This window comes from Rhinolophus ferrumequinum, chromosome 3 (genome assembly GCF_004115265.2).
Source record: "Rhinolophus ferrumequinum isolate MPI-CBG mRhiFer1 chromosome 3, mRhiFer1_v1.p, whole genome shotgun sequence".
Classification (NCBI taxonomy): Eukaryota; Metazoa; Chordata; class Mammalia; order Chiroptera; family Rhinolophidae; genus Rhinolophus; species Rhinolophus ferrumequinum.
In genome coordinates, this window is record NC_046286.1 from 100,257,795 (window position 1) to 100,282,656 (window position 24,862).

Genomic DNA, 24,862 nt, shown 5'->3' on the forward strand with positions numbered 1-24,862 from the left:
CCTAGGGCTCCGCCCACGCCTGTTCTAGGGTCCCGCCCTCCCCCTGGTGCCTCGGTTGCCCAGGCCCGCCCCTCGGAGACTCGGGATTATCCCCTCCTTCCGTCCTTCCCGAGGTGGTGGTTTCCGTGGGAACCCGCCTGAGTAGCCTGGCAGCTGACTAGACCGCAGCAACGAAAACAAAACAAAACAAATGTACAAAGCCAGTCCGGGAAGGAAGAGTCGTCCCGCCCCCTTCCTCCAGTCTGTACTGTACTGTGTGGATGAATGTGAACGTTCAGACAGGCTTGGACACCTAGTAACAGATTGAAACGTGACTTCTAAACGTGATGGGCAGCGTGAGATATTGGTTACAGTCCCCCTGGAGAGCCAGGATTAGGCAACTTGAGCTCTGATGGAAACTTTCCTTTGGTGAGACATATAAATAAGATTTTTATTTTTCTTAATCTTAAACACCATTTAAAAAACATTTCGCGTGGAAAAATTTGTAAAACGCTGCACACTTCCTGGTTACCCTAACCAGAATGACCTGCACACACACCTGACTTGTATACAGGGGTCTTTATGAAAGTTAGTAATCGCACTGGGCTCTGGTGCAATGTTTTCCAAGCAAAGCTAGGCCTTCGGCACCTGCTTGCTGTACTCTGAGGGGAAGATCTTTGACTCTGGGAACTGCTCTTTCTGGTTTTAGTATGCCCTTGAAGTCAAGTTGTCACTTCCTACCTCTCCAAAGCCCAGTTGCTAAAACCCACTTCCCATCCCCCCAGGAAGAGCTGACCACAAGACCCTGAGACTGGGTAAAATTAAGCGCAGAGCCCACACTCAGCAACCCTTGTTCCTACACTATGGAATCTAGGTTCCACGCAGGCGGAATCTGTTGTATTCCGGACATGTCTCTGCCTCTTCAGTTGTGCCTGGAACATAGTAGGGGCACAGTGAAAATTTATTGAATGAATGCATGCTTTCCGCACAGGTGTTAGCTCTGTCTCATGCCCAATGCAGAGAACTGGGATGTAGAAGAAGATACAATCACCTGCCCTCTTGTGGGAAACAGGGCTGGTGAGAGGAGGGCAGAACTGTGAAAGACACAAGGCTGCTGTGCTCGGGGCACCTGGCTGATCACGGAGGCCTGCCAGGTGGGGATTGGCTGTTCTCTCACACCTGGTTTCTGCTTCTCAGATGCTGAACTTTATTTACATTTGGAGTTTTGTTCTCTTCCTGTTATCTGGCTTCAACTCACCTGTTCCAGTGTTTCAGTCTTGCGCCTCAGTCTACATGTGATTCTCATTCTGACATTTCTTTGTTTTGTCTTCCTGACATTCCCAGAAGGCCCGCTATTGTCTTAGAATTATGTGCAAAACAAGAGAGAACAGGTTCTGAGTGAACATTTGCAATTGAAGACTGAGAGGTTTGGGACCTCTTTTCAAAAGGCTTTTACAAAGACTTCACAGCCTTTTAGGAACTTCCTAATACAAATGAATGTCCTGAATGACTGCGGGGAGTGTATTAGTCAACGCAACCCTAGTGATACTGTCACTGAAAATCACCTGTGTGTGCATTAATCAACAGAAAGCACGTGAATATGAATTTCAAAATTTTTACATGACTTTGGCTTGTAAGCATTGGGTCCCACTCTCCAATTTTAACTATCAAAGAACATTCATTAAATGACATGGTACATGACATATTTTTCTGCCCCAGAAGTAGATAAATTGGTCTGTTTACCTTCAAAACTATTTGCTCACTTACTCAGCACACATGCACCGAGCACTCACTTTGTGTCAGCCTCTGAGCTGGAGTTGAGACCACAAAGTTGACTAAGATACGGTTCCTATGGAAAAATTTTAAAAAGTGCTTTTCTGGAAAGAGGAGGATGTGAATTCTCTCGGCTCAGTGATGTCGTAGCGCTTGGAAAAGAGCACTGATATGTATTGTGTTCTGCCCGATGGATATACACTTCACAGGGCTGAGGAATTTCAAATCACTGACATGTGGCCATTCACTAGCTGCCCTTCCCAGCACCCGGTATCGGCCAAGAAAGAACGCCATCAGAAGCACTGGAGTGGAAACTCCTGACTCATAGCTGCTCATAAATCTCTGGTATTCAGCCATATTTTAGAATAATGTGAATTGCTGCACCATAAGCCAGTGGAGTGAATCTTTGGTCTGTTTTTCAATTTGGGGGTTAGCTTTGGGTTGGCAGACATTGTGTGCTTTCTTCCTTCGAGTCAAGTCTCTTAAATACAAACCCTTTAGAAATAGGGATTGGTATTGCCAATGCCTTTATTTAGCAAGTGTGGGCCTAATAATCCTAGCCATGTCACCTCAACAAATAAATCAACGGCCCCGTGGGTCTCTCAGCACTGTCTGTGATGTGCAGCCAGCCCTTCACCATGCAAATCCCACGCTGTGGATGTTTGAGTTTGCCTTTCTTTTCCTGTGCCTGGGAGTGTGTTACTGGGATGTACCATGGAGTCAGGCTACATCAATAATAATTAATAATAATACGATGCAGCTGACAATGCCAAACACTCTAGTCTGAGGAATTTAACGTTGCAAAGAAAGGAAAATAAACCTGTAGCTGATTCATACCCAAAGTGAGCCTCGTAGGCTGAGAAATTACCCGTTAGCAAGAGCACCTGATAAATGCCTCTGCTTAGGTCTGCTGTCAGCTGGGAAGCAGAACATAGTGGGACTGAAATACCTCTGTACCACCTGGGGAGGGCTGTTGCTTGGAGGCCCTTGGTTCCCTCTTCCTCCCAATCCTCGCTACCCGGCCCCATCCCCCGGAGCCAACAACTAAAGGATAATTCGTGGCACCGCAGGAGCCTCCAGCTGGCATTTCTGCTGATTGGTTCATTTTCATGCTGTCATTGTTATTAAATAGTTTATCAGTCCTGTGTGTCTGAACAAATGTACACATCACAGTCAGCCAGCCCAGGCTTGGCTAGCTGCAGAAACCAACGACCCTGGACTCTTGGTGGTTGACGACAACAAAGACGTATTTGTCACACTACATGACCATGGAGAGGCTGCCCCATGTCTTCTCCTCACTGGGACCAGGCTGATGGAGCAGTGTGATTGCAGAGTCATCAAGGGAGAGGGAGTGGTAGCCCAAGGACTGGCAGGAAGGTGCTGCTCATAGGCGGCAGGTGTCACCTCTGCATACATATTGTTGTCCAGAGCAAGTCTCTTGTCCACGCCTGAGGTCACAGGACAAGGACACATAGGGGAGAAGAGAGCTACAACCTGCCACACACAGCGTTCTGAAGGTTTCCGTCGGTGATGTATCATCTTTGCACTCTCTCTGCCCGACTCTTGCCCATGCATCCCCCACTTCCATGGCTGCTCTGGTGGAATCTCCAGGCCAGCCCTGTGACAGCTCACTTTACTTTCAGATGTGATCTAATTTCCACCTGCTCAATTCCAACACCCAGGTACACTCTGTCATTGCCAGCTCTTCCCTGCTGCCCACTGTAGCCGAGGCCTTAGATCAGTGGTCTCCAAACTTCTTTCATGATGCCCCTCTAGCAGGGACCAGTTTTTGAGCATGTATCCCAAAGGCATGTTTATTTCAATTATGTTATATTAAACTGTGAATCCACTTATTAAACATTAATAAAATGTAAGTTTTCACCTTTTAGTGAAAATAAATAGAAATAGAAGTTCTAAATTTTCTTAGTATATCTTACTGTTACGGGCTGAACGATATGCCTCCCAAAATTCATACGTTGAAGTGCAAACCGCCAGTACTTCAGAATATGACATTCGTATTTGGAGACAGGGCCTCAAGGAGGGGTCACGTTTAAATGAGGTCATTAGGGGTGGATCCTGATCCAATATGATTATGACTTTATAAGAAAAGATTAGGACACTGGTACTCATAGAAAGATGATCATTTGAAGACACATAAGACAGCCATCCACTAGCCAAGGAGAAACCAATCCTGCCATCACCTTGACTTTGAACTTCTGGACCTCAGAATTGGGAGAAAATAAACTTCTGTTGTTTAGCCCTCCAGTCTATGGTATTTGTTACAGCAGGCCTAGCAAAGTAATTACTTTGGAAGTAATTATTCCAGGTTACCCTCATTTCTAAAACATTTGTTTCCCTGAATATTTCTAAATGGATTCACTCAGTATCTTATGCCACAAAATAGTCATACTACTACTAAATGAATAGCAGTTACTATTTTTTAAGAATCTTCTTAGACCAGGTGTTCTCAACCATGATCACTGTGGCGGTGCCTGACATTGCAGGTGCACAAGAAACACTTGTGGAGGAATTGTATGAACTGTACACTGAGAGGGAAGCTTTATGACCCTCACCAGGAAACAGGCTCAGAGACACCAAGTGGTTTGCTCAAGGTCACCCAGAGCTTGCCCTCTTAATTCCCTCTTCCCTTTTATTATTCTAACCCTTCACAGACCATAATCAACTCCTCCCACTCCTGCTCCTACCTGCAGCAATTCACCAAGCTGTCAACCTCAGGCCACAGAGGAGTGAGATTTTATAACTGAAGAACCAGTGGGATGATGAAGGTGAACGTCATTTACAGGTGAGGAAGCCAAGGTCCACGAGTGTTCAGAGAGACCTAATGACTCTCAAGGCCACACAGCCAACCTTATTCTCGGCCATCAGCTGACTGGTCCGAACCATATTCTCTCAATTAGAGTTCACACTAGTTCAGCCTCAGGAGTGAGGCTGAGACCCTCAAAAGATCCCCTGAAGGGACTGAAAAGACAAGTTCACAGAGTGGGAGAAAAATGTCTGCTCTATAAATATCTGACAAAACACTACATAAAGAAATTCTACAAATCAATAATAGAAAGGCAGGGGGCAGCTGGATAGCTCAGTTGTTTAGAGCGTGGTGTTGGTGGCACCGAGGTTGCCTATTCGATCCCCACATGGACCACTGTGAGCTGCGCCCTCCTTAAAAAAAAAAAGAAAAGAAAAGAAAAAAGAAAGGCAGATAACCCAGTAGAAAAACAGGCAAAAGACTTGAACAAGCCCAACATCAAAGTAGATGTCCAAATGACCATTAAACATATAAAATGGTGCTCGAATTACCCAGCTCCACGAAACATCAGGGAAAAGAAAATTAAAACCGTAATGTGATACCACCACACGTCCACTGGAATGGATAAAAAAGAAAGGCAGGTATACTTGTTGCTGGTAGGAGTGGAAGTTAGTATAATACAACCACTTTGGAAAACTCTTGGCAGCATCTCCTAACGTTGAGCAAACACCTCACCTCTGATACAGAAATTCCACTCCTAGGCACGTAACGAACAGAAACGCGGACAGATATTCACTCAAGAGACGATACAAGAATGTTTGTAGCAACTCCATAGTAACCAAAAATTATAAATACAAGTGCCCGTCAACAGTACAATATGGAGATAAATTTTGTACATATTCATACTATAAAATATAATAATGCAGTGAGACTTCCAGGAAGTTAAATGCTGTTAAAGTTCAGTTTCTTGACAGGAGTGTATTCACTGTGGGAAATTTTATCAAGCTGTGCTTATGATTTATATCATGCCCGTATGTATGCAATACTCCAGTGAAATGTACCGGGTGGAAAAGCCCATGCCAATCTGGTTCTAAATTGATTCTTGAGTTAGCAGCTGTTGTTTGAGATGGAGTTAGTCATTTACACTTGAGGTTAATGTGAAATGCATTGCAAGTTTGGGAGCATTTGAATATTTGAAGCCTCTAGTCTCTACTGGAAGTTTTCTTGATAGGGGTGAAACATTTCTTTCAGTAGCATCAACTTGGTCTTTCCTCCAGATACAAATGTAAGGTGTTGGCGTACAAGAGTTCCTGGGTGTGCTGTGTGTGGCTTGGCTCTTAGGGTCCTCGGTGAGGTGGGGGTAGCCACAGAAGCACTCGGGGAGGACCGAGGGTGCAGTGGTTCAGCCCCGTGCCGACAGGAAGGAAAGAGAAATACGTCAGTTGTTCTAACACCAAGAAAAATTGACTTCCTTCTCTCCAGAACAGACTCCCCTGGTCTCTCCTCTTGAAGCTGATTCAAAGGTAGGCTGAGCATCCATGTATAGCTGTTTGGGCAGGTTGTTTTGGGGGTAGGGTGGGTAGAGATTGCAGTTATGGTAACTTTTCTTAGATTGATGACATTAAAAGGTAGGAAACAAAAACAATGGTAAATTAGGCAAAGAATGACTTGCAATTTTATTCAATAGCACACATTTAAAATTCAGGGTAACAATGATTTAAACAGAATGGAGGAAGTACTTTAGAGTTGGTTAAAAAACAAACAGAAACACTATCCAAAAGCTATACAGTGTGAATTTTTTAAGATGGTCGCATAGAGTGTTTAATTTCTTTGGTTTATAAATTCTCCCGTGTATAGTTTATTACTGTTTTGCTCTGAATCTACTTCATAGATTCAGTTTGTTTTGATCACCCATAATCTCCAGTTTGGAGGAGGAACAGAAATATAATTTTAAAAAAATTAAGTTAGCTGGGGTTTAATTTAAATTTCTTTCAATTAAGCTTCCTTAACCCCCAAACAGATTTCTTAGCAAGAGGAGAGATTATGAGAGGAAAACTGCACATTAGATATTAAGGATCTATTAAGAAGTTGGAATTGGTATAGAAAAAGATTATTCAGCCAAGGTAGTGGGAGGTTCTAACATCTTCTCTGCCTAAACAAAGCATAAGTCTTTGGAGTTAAGAGACCCAGATTAGAGTGTGACTTTAGATAGATTACTTAATCGCTCCAAGCCTCACTTTCCTCAACTGTAAAGTGGGTGTACTTACTTCAAAATGTTGTAATGAAGATTGAGATGATGTATGCAGAGTACTTGTCAAACTGTCCCGCTCAGAGTGAGTGCTAAATAAATAGTAGCTATTGGTACAACCAAAAGTATAACAACAATTATGAGTAGTACCTGTAACAATATAATATTAATTCTCATGTCTTTAACCTTCCATAAGAAGAAAGAGGTCATGGAGTTGAAGCCATGAAAATCATGGATTTCTATTTCAGTGTTTTACTCCGATTCTAAAACAGCATATTTTGGGGTTTTGGTGGCAAGATATCTACCTGAATGGGAAAGAATGAATAGAATCAGCAATGAATTGCAATGCTGGTCCAGTGTCTCCTGTCTTGGGTAGGAGTCAAGTTTTCTAGGCTCAATCAAGCCCATGTACATGCAACTTCCTATATAACAGACAAAGTTTTGAGGGACCTGAAGCTAGTACAACTTATGGAGGCTTCTTTAAGAAAACGAATACAGAGCCTTGGATGGGGCCCTGCAAGGGAGGGACGCCAAAGCTTGAGCTTCATTAGCTTCCAGAATGTCCACCTCTGATTAGGTCACAGGAGAGACAGGAGATTTATAAACGCACACCTCCATTTCAGTATCAGACTTTGGGATGGACGCACAGACATGTCGTCTCACCTTTGCAAAAATGAATCTGTTAAGCCTGTGAGTCTGAGCCCAGCTTGGGTTGGGACGACAGAGACAACTGGTCTTCATTCATCTCCTCCCTCGGGTGGGCTAATGTTCTGTGCAGCCGCGACAGCCTTCCGCAAAGAATGGGACGGAATTTTTAGGTAAAGTTTTTCTAAGGTCAGTTCAGCCATTCAGCTTTTCCCCTGCATACGAGGTAGAAAGCACATGGCTGCATCCTGAAACTATGCATCTTCTCAAGGAAATAGCTGTGGTACAACACCACAGCAGCGGGGGTGGTCGGTCCCCGAAGTGACCTGCGCTCTGAGCTGTTGCAAAGCTGTGGCTTTCACGCTGTGAGAATTTCTGTAGTTTGCCTTGAAAGCCGGGGGCAGAGACAACTGACGTGTTCACACACGCATGCTACAGCTATTTGCCAAATTTCCACTGTGGCGCCATTTCCCGGTCATCACAGTGAGGTGGTGAGGCTTTATTTCCTTTGATCTGATGACCAACTGCTCAGAGATGATAGATAATTGGATGAAAGGAAGAGGGAACCACTGCCTGTAGATAAGAAAGTTTGCTTTCCACTCCTCCTTTCTTCACTCAGTTTCACATTTCTTGTACTTCTCCACCTCCACCCCCCTCAGATCTAAAAGACAAAGTCAAGTGCTATTAGGCTGAGGAAAGAAAGCAAGCTGTCTCAAAATTCCAGCATGTGAATGGATATTTTGTTCTCCTGGCAAAGTGGTCCCAGGCGTTTCTCCCCTGGGACATCTTCCCTGACCCCCAGCCATTTCGGCTGTCTCCATGCCTGAATCAGACCTTTCTCTGAGAATTCTTTCTCTGTAGAGCCTTGTGGTTTTTATACTCACCCCACCATGTTATAATTTATTTTCTGCCTGTAATGTGAACTTCTTGAGTGCAGAGATTGGGTCTTACTTATTTTGGATCCTCAATACCTGGCACATGCTTGGCAGAGAGAGCAGGCCAGTAAAATCGGGGTTATGGGACCGATGCCCTAAACAGCACAACCACACTGTTTGCCTGGATGCCCAAGTTCCACTGGGTCCAGCATGACTGGGCACAGACAAAATGGAAATACATGGATTGAAGTACGTGCTGGGTTTAGGAGGGCAGCCCTCCCACCCCATTGCCTTCATCCCTGTCAATCTCAGAGAAATGAGATTGGTGTCTTGCTGCAGGGTGCTCCTGGAGGGAAGGACGGACGGGCTGAGAGGAATACTCCTGAGTCTGGCTTGCTTTGTTCCAGCCATTGCTCTAGGGCTGTACCCCGATGATTCTGGAATTGGGGTTTGATACCAGATAGTCTGACGCCCAAACCAACACTGAGATGGTATGGTTTGGAGTGGAGTGCGTCTCTAAGTGGCTGTGGGAGACTTTTTCCTTCAGAGTGTTGCTGTGGTGTAGGTTTTCCTTGATCTTTAATTGTTAAATAAAATCAGACTAGTAGGTGGAGTGCTGTAAAACAAAGGCTGTCAGCATTACAAAGTTACAAATGCAATAGAAAAAAGGAGGTGGGAACTGGCCTCAGCCCCATGTGGGACAGAGCCTGACTCCAGGGCTTGGGACAAAATAAACACAATGTAAGAATTCGTTGGATGAGTGAGAGAGTGACTAAATATCATCAAAGAAAAATCGATCTGAGAGATTTCATTATTCAAGGTATGAGATTGTGAATTTCTGCACGAGATCATCACTTTTTAAACACTTTTTAGTATGCTTCTCCAATTCTGAAATGGCTCCATTTTCCTATGCTTTTCAGATTTCGGGAGGCTGAAGCTTTTCTAAATGTGTGCTGGCTTGCTCACCTGACTGTCCTCCCTTCCTACCCTACTTGAATTCATGCTTCCTGCTTTGGCAAGCAAACCCACATGTCACAATTTTCACTGGGTTTCTCAACTCAAACCAAATATTAAGGACCCACTGGCTGGGCAATGAGGGAATCACTAAAACCCAGTGTTACCACTAGAAAGGACACTTGAACACAAGACAGAACAAAGTAAGGATCACAATAGAGAAATACACAAAGTAAAAATGGGTTATATTGGAGGAGCAATTAGTTTTTATTGTAAATAAGGGGAAAGTTCCTGTATTAGGTAGCAATTAATCTGGATCTTGAGAGATTAGCAATAATAAGGAAGCTAGTATTACTACTACTAATAATAACAAAAATTACAGCAAATATTTATTGAATGCTTACGTATTTTTTAATTGAGGTATAATTGACATACATTATATTATTCAGGTGTATGAGCGTACAACATGATATGGTACTTGTATATATAGTGAAATGATTACCTCAATAAGTCTAGTTAATATCCATCACTATACAGTTACAGAATTTTTTTCTTGTGATGAAAACTTTTAAGATCTAGTCTCTTAGCAACTTTTGAATATACAATACAGTATTACTAAGTAGAGTTGCCATGCTGTACATTACACCCCTAGGACTATTTATCTTCTAACTGAAAGCTAGTACCTCTTGACCTCTTTCACCCATTTTGCCCACCCCCCACCCCCCTCCTCTGGCAACCACCAATCTGTTCTCTGTATTATCAACTAATTATACGCTCGCCACTGTAATCTAAGTACTTTATAAGTACTTTATATGTGTCGACACATTTCATCCTCACAACTACTCTGGGCCGTAGGTGCTGTAATTCTCTCTACTTTATAGATAAGGAAATTAAGTCCTCAGGGCTTCAGTAACTGGCTCAGCAGCTCAGTAGTCGGTAAGCTGCAGAGCAGACACAGTTGTGCTCCAAACCCTGTTCTCCGGACTGCGCCCTCTCGGCCTCCGAGTAAATGAGACTGGGGAGGCAGAGGGAAGAGCAGGGGCAAGTGCGTGGAAAAGGAGGAGTGCATGATATGTGCAGGGACTCGCCTTGAATGAGTGCAACGTGGGAGCATTGGAGCCCTTTGTGGAAACTGCGGATGGAGTAGGAAAAGAGACCAGATCAGGGACCGGCAGGAATGCCATGTTCTTTTCCACTTTCGGATTTGTTTCTAGGCAGTGGAGGCCCCTACTGGAGGGAGAATGACTATACTAATTGCAGTCATATAGTTAAATATACTGCCCTTCAGCCTGGGGCAACCTCTCCTCCTCCCCACTCCTACGACCAACGCCTGCTCTCCCACGCTCAGCAGGAGCCACCTTCGCTAGGAAGATTTTCTGGTCTTTAGTCTCCCTCTGATTCACCATCCATTTAATCCTTTCCCAACTGCTCTCATTGGTTGCCTCCAGCCTAAGGGGTACAGCGAGCTCTGGACCCCATCAGTTGTCCCTGTTACCACTTTGTGAGTGTCACAAATGCCATTCCCACACCTCACTGTCACCCTAGACAGTAATACATGGCATGCTGCAGGAACATGCAAGCTAATTTTCATAGATTTCATGTGATTCTTTTAGTAGCGTGTTTCCCTGAAAATAAGACCTATCTGGACCATCAGCTCTAATGCATCTTTTGGAGCAAAAATTAATATAAGACCTGGTCTTATTTTACTATAATCTAAGACCTGGTCTTATCTTATGTATTAATCTTTGCTCCAAATGACACATTAGAGCTGATGGTCCGGCTAGGTCTTATTTTTGGGGAAACATGGTACCACCATTTCCAACCCCAAAACATGATAATAACCAAAAGCTTCCAAAAGAGGAGTATATTTGTTTTATCCATATTTTGAAGAATATAAAAAATAATCCAGCATGGTTTCTAATCTCCAGCTACCATAGACGACCAGAAATGGAACCTGGGAAGGTGTACCTTATCTTGCTAATGCAGTGAGGTGGATGGAATTTTCTCCACTTAGTGTTTACCATGGGCTTGTGAGCTTACTAACTCCATTCTAGAAACCTCTACTGACTAGGAAGAAGTTCACTAAAAAAACAAAAGAACAAAAAATTTACAAACAAGTATATTGTTGGCATGGGCCTGGGGGCATCTTGTCTTGGAAAAATAAATACGAAGTAAGCATAGTTTTAGTGATTTTTTTTTTTTTGAGTGATTTGGAAGATGGATCACAGAGTAGAATCTTCAAGCTGGCAGATGATACCAAACGTGTAAGAATTCAAATACTAGTCTAACTGGGATAAAGTGCTGATTCTGTTCAATAGGAGTAAAAGGATGCGGCCGAAATCATTTAGATAATTTCTATTGAAAGAGGAACTCTGAGCTCTCAATTACAACCTGGAAAGCAGGCCTGGAATCCCATAAGCAAACAAACTCATAGTTAAACCGAAGCCCCAAACCAAAACCCATACAACTGAAAACAACAGCAGCAACCAACCAACCCTTTATTTCCCCCACCCCATTCCCCTACAAACCCAATAACATGTTGAAAAATGAACCAGAGAATTATATGGTTTAATTTGTATGTGAACTGAGACATTATTGGATCCTATAATTCAGTGCTTCTTAACCCTGTGACACCCAAGGCTCACTCTGTATAGGAAGTATTTTGTAGTTCACTTTTTACTATATGGAAATTGAATTCCTATATAATATAACCTACTTACACTAATAATGATAATCACTGCTGTGATAAAGGGAGAAATAAAGGAACAATAAATTATAAGAATACATATGTATTCGTATCTGTAAACTACATTGGAAGACACTGAAGTTGTCAGATGTTTGCATACATAGAGTCACACTGAATGTGATGTTCACAAATGCAGACTGTGACAGCACATGGCATTAGTGATTCAAGTACAACACACAATGTTGCTCTCAGGAATGCAGCTTTCTGAAATGATAGTGCTTATTAAAGTTCTGAATGAAGCAAAATACAGTCTTCCTTCAATTTGCACAATGCTTGCATTCTAGAAAACAGAGTACAGTTGTGCATTGCATAATGACGTTGTGGTCAACAACCGACCCCATATACCCCGTAAGATTAAAATGGAACCAAAAAATTTCTATCACCTAGTGACGCTGTAGCTGGTGTAACATTGTAGCGCAATGCATTCTTCACGTGTGTGTACACAAACCTACAGCACTGCCAGTTGTATAAAAGTATAGCACATACAATATGTACAGTACGTACGTAATACTTGATAATGATAATAAACGATCATATTACTGGTATATGTAGTTACCACAGTATACCTTTTGTCCTTTAAAGTGCACTCTTTCTACTTATTTAAAAAAAGTTTGCTGTAGAAACAGTATGCCGTGTTATACCAGCAGCAGCCTTCTGCATCTTGTGTTTACAGCATCTCTTGAACGAATCATTTTCTCTTGTGCGTGATTTAATGTCGTGTTGTTTTGTACAGTAACATGCTGTATGGGCTTGTAGCCTAGGAGCAATAGGCGATGCCACATGGCCTGGGTGTGTAAGAGGCTAGACCACCCAGGTTGGTGTAAGCGCACTCTGTGATGTTTGCACAACAATGAATTTACCTGGTGATGTATTTCTCAGAACGTATTCCGTCAGAAAGTGGCGCATGACCGTATAGTAAAACCCTGCAAAATATAATACACTTTGTGTTTATAGAAGAGTTAAATTCCACTATTATGAGATCATTATAAGTTTTTTCTAATTGATTTATCTGGCAAGAGAGTCAACATTTGCATGGGAATGGAAGATAATCCTTTGACACTGTAACAACCGAAAACATCCCATGAATTTAAGCTGGAAGTGTAGTGCTGCCCCCATTGAAAATCCTGAACTAGTCCCAGTGAGCTAAAGCAACTGTGGCTCAAACGTGTTACATGGGGTGTCCACACCAGCAAGCTAGTTTGTACATTAGGAGGACCCTGGAAACTAAAGGGAAAACATCCTCCTAGGTTTCTGATAAATCTTGATGCTAAGGTCCCAGGGTGATGCTCTAGGATGTACCGATTGCATCATTTCAAAAAGTCACCCTTGTTTAGAGAAGACCTGGAGAAAGATCCTCCAAAGTAAAGAAAAAAGTACATGTCAATCCAACAGTAGAAGGCTTTACTCACATGAGATGTTAACCAAGTGACTGAATGACTGACAGAAGGTTTATAGCAACTAGAATCAAAATTGTTGAAAGTCAAGAACAAAAATACAATGGAATGGATACCGAACACCCGTACCTCTAGTTTTCTGAGCTCTGTCCCTGTATCAACTTGGAATTCCAGAAAGTACCATGTTTTGGTCTACATTTGAAATGCTTTCAATGAATTGCAATTTGGTGCTATGTCCTTAGCTTTAATTCAAGATCAGTATACTAGTGACACATGAGGCACAGTTTTGCTTCTTCTGCCAAACTACTGCTCAAATAAGTGATTGCGTTCGTAGTCTAGGAGTTTTGCGCCTTGAGAATGTCCTTGTTTTTTCTCAGTTTATCAGAACTACATACACCATTTTGATTTTTGTTTTGTTTCATTCTGTTTTGTTTTGCTTCGGTTACTAGGAAGGTCAGAAACACATTTGACACTCAAGTACAGTGATTGTTTCACAGCAGTTTCCTGGTAAAATTATCTGCCCCTTTTCACTCTGGCTGCTGATGTTTCTCTAACTTTGTTTTGTCTGGTATGTGTTTTTATTGCAAGCCACACTATATTCTTGTTAGAAGTAGAATCAGGTGTACCTTACCAGACAATCAAGCACCTGAACAGTAAGTACCTGGCACTTGGAAGATGCTTAATCAGTATTTACTGAATGAAGGGAATGAATGCATGGCTGGATCCTGGAAATGAACTGAATTTCACTTTTCTGTAACTGGCAGTGAATGGCCACAAGGGGGAGAATGAGCTCCCACTTATCCCTGTAAAGGACCTAGGGAGGCCCACAGGCATGGATTTGTAGAGTACAAGTAATGTTTTTAAATAATCGAATCCCATATCTCTGAAAAGCATAAGACCTAGCCACCTGAATGAGTGAACTTTTGAGTGTTCAGGATTCTCCCAGGTGGTGCACTTGGTGATGTCATTTCCAGCGTAATACTACACTGGTGCTGCCCAAGGAACCAAAGGCCAGAACCACAGAGCGGAGCACAAAAACCACACTAATGGGAGCTCAGTGCACAGGTCACGTGTTTTGAGTCCACGGCACAAATCTTCATTTAAAATACTTGAAAAACAGATAAACTGGATAGTTCTTGGCCCAGTAGTGTGCTTAAAGGATTAGAAATAAGAAGAAAGCATGAGGAACCGAGGGGCAAGTTTAGAAAGACTCCTAATGTTGGAGACCTGATGGCTAATTTGCATCTTATCACTTAGCACTTGATTACACGCTGTGTCCTATCACTTTCCTCTTCTCCAGGGACTCCGAGATTCAGGAATTAAGATCTGCTGGTCTGGAAACTGGGGACTGAGGGTGCACGAGGCCTTGCCCCTGATGGCTCCCTGAATTACCAGCTGGGCTGGACTGAAGCCAAAAGTCCTCGTCACTTCGTTGTTTTCTCACCACCTACATAGTGAGAGCAACACATGTGAGAACTTTCTGTAGACTAGACGCCAAGAACACTCTTCTCAGAGCTCTCGGTCTTCCTCCTCCTCAGGCAACCTCTGCCTTTGGGGGAGCAATGTATTTTAACTTTCTCCTACAATAGAGAAACTGACAACCCTTAAGCCAAGGGTCCTTAGCCTATAGGTCCATGAACCTGGATGGGAAAAAAAATTACATCTTCATTTATTTATTTCTAACTGGAATTTAGCATTTCCTTCAATTATGAATATAGGCATCAAACCACAGTGTACTAGCAGGACTTGTGACTATTGCCAAAAGAAATAACAGATATTTTCTGCCACATTGTATGTTACAGAAATCTCAAGATATTGTTTATAGTTACCACTACTTTGAAGTTATGGTACTCATTAGGTCACTGCTAGATCTCATTATTTCAAGCATCAATGAATACATGTTACTATATGATAATTTTAAAATATTTCAGTATAACTGATTTCCTTTGTAACTCAATGTATTTTATTTTATGTATTTAAATACACAGGGTTATCCATCTTTAAATACAGAGATTAAGGAAAAAAGGTTAAGAATCTCTGCTTAAAGAGAATGATCTCTTAGGGCTCCATTAACCTCTCGTTCACTAACTTGCTATGGATCATAAATTCATAAAATGTGGATTTCTATTGAAGTCCAACAAAGGGAGTTTAGCTTCTCAATAATTGAAAAGAAGTCTTATTACTAAGGAATTCATATAGATTTGATAACAAAACAGCATTATAGAAAGTATATTGGGGCTGCCGGTTGGTTCAGTTGGTTAGAGCGCATTGCTCATAACAGCAAGGTCGTGGGTTCGATTCCCACATGGGCCAGTGAGCTGTGCCCTCCACACCTAGATTGAGAATAACAACTTGACTTGGAGCTGATGGGTCCTGGAAAAAAAAAACACTGTTCCTCAATATTTCACAATAAAGTTTTAAAAAAAAGTATATTGATTTGATCACCTACGGTTTCTGCATTTCAACACTATGCATCCATCCAGTGTTTTATTAGTTCACAGCCATCTTCTTGGTTGCGGGGAGGAACAGATTGAAGGTGATGTCTGCCCAATGTCACTGATGGAAATAAAAACATAGGAAGAATGTAGGCAGAACCTTTCAGCTAGCATTAAACAAACAAGACCCCATATGTAAGACAGCTGGTGAAACCGTTCAGGACTATAAATAATTGATGGATTGAGATTATGGAGATGTCCCTGAATACCTCCCTAATTGATTAAAGATTGTTTTGAGAAGTTAATTACAAAAATAATAGCTCGCAGTTAAGAACATTGTTTTGCTAATGTATTTTCAGTGAGGATGATGTCCATTAAACACAGACCGTTATACCTGTAATCACTGAAGATACAGAATTCATATTAGAAAAATACAAGTTTGAGAGTTTGAGGCTTTTAGAAACACCAGACGACCAATTTAATAAAATTTAAAATCTTATATTATCACCTCAGCAGAAAATGCAAAGCTCTGTCTGTGTAGAACATCTTGTCTTTTCTGAAGTAACACTGCAGAGATATGAAGCCAGAAAAATTGATGCCCTTTTTATTGTTTTTTCTCCAGGTATGACCGGGCTGGGCTTTTAATTATTACTGATGACCTGAAAACATCTGAAGGGGAAAGTTAGCTCCTATGAGACGTTGATACTCTTCTTATTGCTATTCGTAAATTGCCCCAGATTGGGGATTACTTCTGCTTTGCAGAAATTATCTGCTTGCATCCAAATTTAGAACCATCTCTGGCAAAACTTCAGAAAAAGATATGCTTTTTTCTTAGACGGATGTCAAAGGCTGCGGCAGGACCCAGTGAAGACGCTGCAGGGGTGGCATGAGGCTCTGGGAGCAACGGCTCCAACACAGGGACAGCCTCTTGGGGCTTCCTCGTCCTCAGGAGGGTGACACCATTAAAAAGGAAAAGAAAGAGCCGCAAGCAACACGGTTGCCAATGAAATAGGAGCAGGAGCACTTTCAAGAACGTGGGTTTGCTGGGGACTCTGAGCTCATCCACAGGACCCGGGGGCTTGGTCATGGAATGAAGACACTTAACCTTGGCTCTAGGAAACAGAGAACAATGGCCCAAGGAGTCAATCTGAATTCCCTCCAGGAATTAGAACGTGAAGTGATTCTCCAGGTCCTGTACCGAGACCAGGTGATTCAAAATATCGAGGACGAAAGGATACGGTACGTTGTCATTGGGAAGGGTGGAATTCTCTGGGTTTTTGGCTCTTTTTACTAGGAGTCTGCTCCTATGGGCTTGGCCTCTTGTCTGTCGAGAGAGAGTCCAAATGACCCAGGCTGTGGGTAGAGATTACCTCTGCTGTTTAACTCAACTTGGAACACGGGAAGGGACCAGGGAGGCTGCTTTTGTTATTCATTTAAATGGTTCCTTGTGTGTGTGTGTGTGTGTGTGTGTGTGATAAATTTGCCTACTTCGCAGGAATAATTCAAAGGACGCTGTCAGGCTTCCAAAACAGCCCTCAGGGGAAAGACCTCCCGTTAAGGGCTTTCCTAAATTATTTTTCATGGTATCTGATGGCACAAAGAAAAGCAAGCAAAGCAGCTTAGAAACAGCAAATCTGCTGGAATCCATTCCTGTCTTTTGTTGGTTTTTTTTCTCTCTTGCTTTTGCTTCCAAGTCGGCTCTGAGTATCAGAGGAGTATAAAATACCAACCTGCTCAGCCTGTTCCCAGACTGATTTGTCAATAGGGAGCTTCTTTCCTTGTGGTCTCTTAAGCTGCACAGGCTCTTTGATGTTGGTTGGCATTTAATAAAGGAGGGCTAGATTGTGTCAAAGCTATCCATTGTTACCTGTCAAGGCCCATCTTTACACAGATTAGATTTAAATAGATGTTGTTTCTTTATCAATGTTTATGGAGGACCTGAGGTTTAGAAAAAAAGTAATGGAATAGGCTTTTTGGTTTGTTTTTACTTTTATTAGCATTTATGTGATGCTGAATTTACTTCTAGGCCATAAGTTTTTGTGTTTTTAGTTTCTCGTGGGATGGTTTTCTTCTGTGCAACGTCCTCTTCTGGTTTAGGCACAACTGGCTCCTTTTCAGTGAGGGTCATGCCAGTGTGGCAGTGGGAGCTGACGTGTGGGTTTGCCCGCCGGAGAGCTCTGCACGTGTCTCGGGAGCTTTGTTCATGCGGCTGTGCTCAGTGACCAGAGAACCTACATCTAAACCCTTGCATTCAGCATGACTCTCTGCAGTTTTAAGCATTTTAATGTGCAGCAAAAATTCTGCACTCTTTTTGGGCCATTCCCCCTGCATCTAGCCCCATGGTTTGGCCTGAGCCCACCTACCAGCGCCCCCATTGTGACGACGGAATGGCGCACACTGCTTCTATAAAGTGACACCCTTCAGATACTTGGTGGCTTTTCAAATATGCATATCATTGATGGCCTGGGCAGTTTTACGAGTGTTCTTAAAGTGAACACAAAGATGGGACCCTCTCGGTGTGCGTCATTTTGTGGGGTTCTCTGGGTCAAGTGAATAGTGAACCAGTTTTAGAGGTCACCTCAGGCTGCGGCAGGAAGATCAGTTTTGTTTTGTTTTCAATGGCAGAACTCTTTGAGAGTCTGCCAAGAAAAATGCACATATAAAATAAACCTTCGCACAACCAAACGCTTGAGGAATGAGGGAAATTTCCTGGTCAACTGGAAGGTACAATATTCATTTTCTACCATCACCTGTTACCCTAAAGCTTTCTAAATGTACTTAGACTTCCTTCTACTAAGAAATGTAACCCACTGACCAACGTGGAATTTTGTTTTAATGATTAAAGAGCTTTCTGTGATGTAGAAACATCATTTTGAATGTCAACAAAGAACATGGAAAACTGTTTTGTTCCCGAGGGTACTGATTCTAGGACAAATCCTGAAAGTTGGATGTAAGCTTATTTCTAGAGAGTGACTTCCCTCTTCTAAAAGTAGGTAACAGACATTTCATAAAAGTGCTCTGGTTAATAACACCTCTTTGGGGTCCAAGGTAATATCCTTTTGCCCTAGGGCTATTGCGTAGAGGAAGTGGGCTGGAAGTACACTGACCTCCCAGAAGGAAACAGTAGCAAAGCAGAGCATCAGTTAAATAGATGTATTGGGTAACACATGACAATAGCAGGCATGTATGCTATAAATTTGTAGATCTTTCCATGCCTTGCACATTAGAATCAGTGTTATTTTCTGTGTTTTTCCTTTTCTCTCACTGTTCTTGCTTACCATTATCATGCTCTGTGGGCTGGAAGGGATGAACCTAGAACAAATTAGCAGCTAACTTCTCTGTGCCAGGCATACTGCTTATGCTTTGCCATACAGCAACCCTGGAGGTAAGATACCAGCCTCATGACCGGCAATGGTGGAAACCAGGGGTGCTGGGTGCCAGGGCCCCTTCTCTCTTGCCATGGCCGTACTGTGGGAGTCCCGACCGTGGACGAATGTGTCCAGCGTCGGTCCTTCCATTCAGTCGAATCTTCCCATTTAACTCTCTGGGCCCCAGGAAACTGAAGACGCGCCTGCAGCATCTCCGGTGGAGAGGCAGGAAGAACACGAGCCAGGAGAACAAAGAGAAATCGTGTGCCCGCTGCCAGCGGGTGCTGGGGCTGCTGCTGAACCGGGGGACCGCGTGCCAGGGCTGCAGCTACCGCGTGTGCTCTGAGTGCCGCGTGTTCCTGCGGGGGACCCACGTGTGGAGGTGCACCGGGTGCTACGAGGACAGGTGAGCATGGCCGAAGTCCGGGTCCTCCCGGACTCAGGTCTCAGACACGGTCGGAGACAAACCATTGATAAAGAGAGTCGGCCCGTGTCTACCGAGTGCCTAATATGGAGAGACCTTTCTAGACTCGGAGGTTACTGTAATTCAAAGATAAATTTTATTATATGAAAAACGTGGGTTTTTGTTTGTTTGTTTTTGTAAATTTACAAAAGTTTGTTTGTAGTGGCTAAGGAAGTGCTCACCCCGGAGTTAAGATGCATTTGGGTTTTGACAAGGTGCCTCGTTTTCTTAGAGCTTCATTTATCTCCTCCAGGAAAAGTGGGGTGACTTGTAACACAGGGCACATTAGAGTGACCCTGTGCAGCTCTAAGGCAGGCCTTTTGCAAGGAGGCGAGCTGACCCGTACTGGACATGCAAATAAACAAATGAGAACGCTTTCTACTAGTGATAGACTGGATCTACATTTATTTTAATCTTTCGATGTTGTGAGGTTTAAACATTTTTTTTAAACATGGAATTGGTATTTTTGAACTACCCATTTTGAAAATGGTAAAGGACATATTGGGTTTGGTCTCCTACTGTTCAAAGCAAGAATGGGCTGATGGTTGATTCTTGAAAACCCCAGGGAGAATGTCTCTGGTTGTTGGGGTAGACATCACAGAACTTATGAGAAGGGAGACACGTTCGCCTGCTGTGAAGCTAGGAGAGCAGTCAGAGACTTTGAGATCTGTGACTTCCAAATATTGCTGCCGAGGCGTGACTGCGCCAATGAACAGAGATTGTACTAGGCACTCACACAGTGTGGGGAGGTAGCTGAATTTTTCTCTCCCCCTAACTCAGGAGGATTGTGTTTGTTGGACATCCTGACATAAATCTCCTTAATTTCCTGTCTCTTTGCAAGGCCTGATGTGTTTCAGCCATTCATCTAAAGAAAGGTGACGCTGTCCAACCAGATTTCTTTGGTCCTGAGCTGCATACCTTCTGCTTCTCTAGAACCAGTGCAAAACATACTGACTCATAATCACACTGGATCTCTGCGTGTCTCAGGTTTCTTTGGCTTGTGGAAGCTAGTGCCCTTCAGGCTTTTCTCAGCTTGAAAAGGAAAAACAAAGAATTACTGTGAGCCACCCTGGCCACACTTGTGTTCATGCAGGTCTGGACTTTTGAGAGAGTAGGTGACAATTCCAAATAATCTCTGGAAAGATCTTAAGATCTTCTTCCATATCAATCAACCATATGTAGTTGAAATCTAAACATTGCTTTGTAAGGTATTAAATTCTTCAGCATTTTTTTTTCTCTAATAGTTAACTATAAGCAAAAAAAATCAAAACAGGAGGACACGGCTGAGGCAATCTCCTGGGACGCTGGCGGTGTTGAAATCTCCACCCCAGAGGTATCAGGCCGTGGGTATTGAAACTTTACCCTCTAAGTACACCAGTGTGATTTCTAAAACCCCAGCTTCCTTATTTGGAAATAGGATGTTTTTCAAAATACCTACCTGCATTACCCTGAGTGAACTGACACAGGAAATCGCATGGGGAGAGAGCTAATTAATTTGTAACAACAGGTTTCGCCCTCCTTTCTCTTTGCTTTCTGAGCAGCCCTCTGTTCTCTCTTGGATTGGTCCACTCTGGGCTGCCATCCTATGTTAGGGCCAAAGAGAACGCTTGGTGAAACTTTAGAATATTTGACATTCATAACTGAAGGGCGACCTGGAAAAGGGTTTTGACCCCAGTCGTTTTGCTCTCCTGGCTTCTTCGTCAGCCTCAGACTCGTTCCTCAAAAACAAGCGGATGTGTTGTGGAACAGGAGGAGGGAAACAGGTTTTTAAAATCAAGAAGGGGAATCTCTAGGATAGTAATTTAAAAAAAGCAAAACCAAAAAAAAAAAAAATTAAAAAAAAATAACAAAAAAAAGCAAAACCAACTTGCAGATTGCTGCAGTCAGTGAAGAGGCTTTTGAAATGTGCTGGTGTCGGGTCCCAGGAGGCAGCTGAGGTTCCTGCCTTCTAGGCAGGCGTCCCCATGTAGGACCACTGAGGGTGAGGCTGCAAAGTGTGTCGGGAGCTCAGAGGAGGGAGAAGTGAGGGAGGGCTGAGTGACTCGAGGTGACACTCCAGAGTGTCCATGGTTGGAGCATCTGTGGGAGAGGGTCAGGATTAGAGAGGGGGCAGGACATTGTCAGGGTGATGGGACAACCACGCACCACGTGCGAGATGCTGGCTGAGTGTTTCTTTACATCGAATGTTTATTTAAACCATAAAATAATCTGACGGGGCAGCCACTACTGTTATCCTCATTCTACAGGTGAGGAAACGGAGGCTTAGAGACACAAGGTAGTTAGCCTTCAGCCCAAGGCCATGGAGTCAGTAAAACTGAAAGGCTGATCTCCGCCCTCTCGTGCCTGCTGGGAGACTCTCCCTGAGGGTAGAGGCTTCAAAGGCACTCAGAAGCCTTTGGATTGGGGCAGTAGGAAATGGACTGTGAGCATACTCAGCAAGCAAAGGGGACTGTTTCCCCACCCTGTGAACCTGGGCGGGCTGTACTCGCTTTGACAGATGATATTATACAGCAGACGTGCCGTCGTGTCCTTCTGAGCCGAGGCCTCCTGGGCCTTGTATCGTCCACTCCCCACTCTGCCCCCATGGCAATTCCGGCGAAGCTGCTGCAGGGAGAGAGAGCACCGAGCACAGCTGCCAGGGCTCAGGCCTCAGACCTGTGAGAGCCCAGGCCAGGTCAGATAGCCTGACCCAAAGGAGAGGAACTGCCCGCCCACCCTAGAAGCAGTGATGAATGGTTGCCCTCTTACCCCTGCTGAGTTTGGGGGTAGTTCAGTTTGTTCTGTAGCAATAGACCACTGATACAGATCTCCTGGGGGGAAGCAAAGCATCCTGCTCCTGAATTCCAAAACAGAATTGTTCAAGTGGTGCACGTGTATTATTATCATTGAAAATCAGGTGACAGTGCAAAAGAAGTTCTGCTAGTTGTTTCCTGCTTCAAGTTAAAATTCCTGGAGTTTGGAAAATGTAATCTCTTACATTTCAGACTGATACTCCCAAGATTTTCATAATCTCATGTTTTGGTAAAATACTGAATCACCACTTTATAACCACAAAGGCAAATATCTAACGTATGAGAATGGAAAAATTCACACTCATTATTACATACTTCTATTCTTCAAGTGAGTCAAAGATTTACTTTATGAAAGATTGAAAAGAAATCCAGTGCCAGAAATACCCGGTATAGAATAGGAGAATTGGCCAAGGAAGGATTTATTTAGCTTAGTACCAAGGTTAAAATAACATTTCTCTACTGCCTACCTTCTATTTCAAAACTTGATTTCTTTTTTTTCCTAATCTGGTGTTTAACATTGCTGATAGAAAGTATGTTCATGTGTTTCACATGTAAAAGCATATATAGAGAAGTTAAACATATTGAGTAAAATATTTCACATACTTGTACATTTACAAATTTTCTAGAGGTTAGCTCCTAAGACTAATTTCACAAGGGAAAAGCCTTTTGTTCCATGAAATACAGTTTTTTTGTTATTGTTATTGTTCTGAATTAAAAATGGCATCTGTTGTAGTTCTCACAATATAGCTTGGCTGTCATACATGATACACACACACACCCACACACACACACACACACACACACACACACTCTTTTCCTTTTGTTGAAGCTGAAATTTCTTCTGTGCTCAGCATGTAATTAGTCATGGCAGGTCTTGCTTTTAAAACCTTTTTGAGATGAGTACCCTTTCTGTATTATTAACTATTTTGTTCGTACTGAAAGTTGTCACCTCACTCTCAGTTCAGCTGAAACCTTTTGCCCTGCAGGGAAGGTCAGCCCCAGGAGGCCATCTCCCTGCGGTGGCACTCTGCTTGGTAGTGAAGTGCTGTGTGGTGGCTGGAGTGTAGGCTGGAGTGTAGGCGAGAGGTGATGCTGGACAGGCTGGTGGTTCCTTTTACGTCTTGTTTTCATAGGACTCTCCACAATAACATATGCATGTCCATAGATCACACCAAAGTGATTCCACAAATACAAGTCACGTGTGGATTTCATGACTTTAGATGATTCAGTTCCCTTAATGCAGATAGTTAAGAATCAACATTAAAAAGCTCTCCTTTTGGTTGAAAGAAGTTTGCCTATGGATTTGTGCCTAACGTTAAAGCTGATCTGTCTGTTCTCCTCTGAAATCCCTTCTAGCTTTGGGATGCTCTGGTGAAAGTGCGATTAGGTTTTGTGATATCTTTCTCAGATTCAAACTTACGCTTAAAGACTGTCTTAAGAAATGAACTAAACCGATTTTTCAAAAGGAAAGAAATAAATCTGCCTAATTCTGCCACGTACTGTGCTACCCATATGAACACTACTTTTATAACTTACCACATAATGAAGTCAACAGATAAGAAACCAGTTATTCCTTCTTCCTTTTAAAATTGTAAAAAACGTGCCAACAAGACAATGAAACTGTTACCTTACCCACAGCCCTCAAAGCCTGGCCTAGTTTTTGCCACATCTGAAATGATTACTTTGTGTTTAATTTGAAGAATTCTGGGGCTCTACAGTCTAGGGGTAGTAAATTCATGTTACTTTGCTGCTTGGGAAAAGGACAGTAGGATGTGCTTGACAACAGAGGTAATATATAATCTTATGTGGTAAAGACATCTGAGTTCATTTTGAGTTCTGTTTAGGAAACGAGTATCTAAAGTTTGAATCTTATTATAAATGTTAACAGAACCTGAGACCTAGTGCATCGCAAAAACTTTTTCCACCTGAAATAACAAAATGAAAATGTAATTTTGGTTTTGACAACATCATAGCTGTCAAACTGTACTTTAGTCAATAAGCCAATGTTCGTAACAGCATTGTTTATAACAGTCACAGACAGCCCAAGTGTCCATCAGCAGAGGAATGGGTACGCCACATGGGGTATATCCGTACCATTGAATATTATTCAGCCCTAAAAAGAGTGGAATTCTGATACATGCTGAAACATGGATGAACCTCGCAAACATGCTAAATATAAGTGAAATCAGAGACACGGGAGGAAAAATATTGTATGATTCCACTTACTAAAGGAGGCAAATTCATAGAGGCAGAAATGTTTTATACATAATTTTAATCACTTAGCCAATCGTTTTGAAATATCTATACTCTTAAATTATTACTTGTATGTTTCAGAATATCTCCTTAAATAATTATTTTTGTCACCTCCATAGTTCTCTAATTACATTTAAACAATTATTAAACCATCTCTATATTTTAACTGATTT

The 24,862-nt window shown here is 42.6% G+C and overlaps 1 protein-coding gene across 1 annotated transcript in view; it reads left to right on the forward strand.

Moving 5' to 3' along the window:
• Positions 1–5,963: 5,963 nt before the first annotated feature.
• Positions 5,964–24,862, forward strand: part of LOC117020716 (synaptotagmin-like protein 3) — a 43,093-nt gene continuing 24,194 nt past the window's right edge. The window contains exons 1-3 of the mRNA XM_033103321.1: positions 5,964–6,039; positions 16,436–17,052; positions 19,369–19,587. Of these exons, the coding sequence (XP_032959212.1) occupies positions 16,904–17,052; positions 19,369–19,587 (368 nt within the window). The 5' untranslated portion in view covers positions 5,964–6,039; positions 16,436–16,903. The remainder of the gene's footprint in view (positions 6,040–16,435; positions 17,053–19,368; positions 19,588–24,862) is intronic.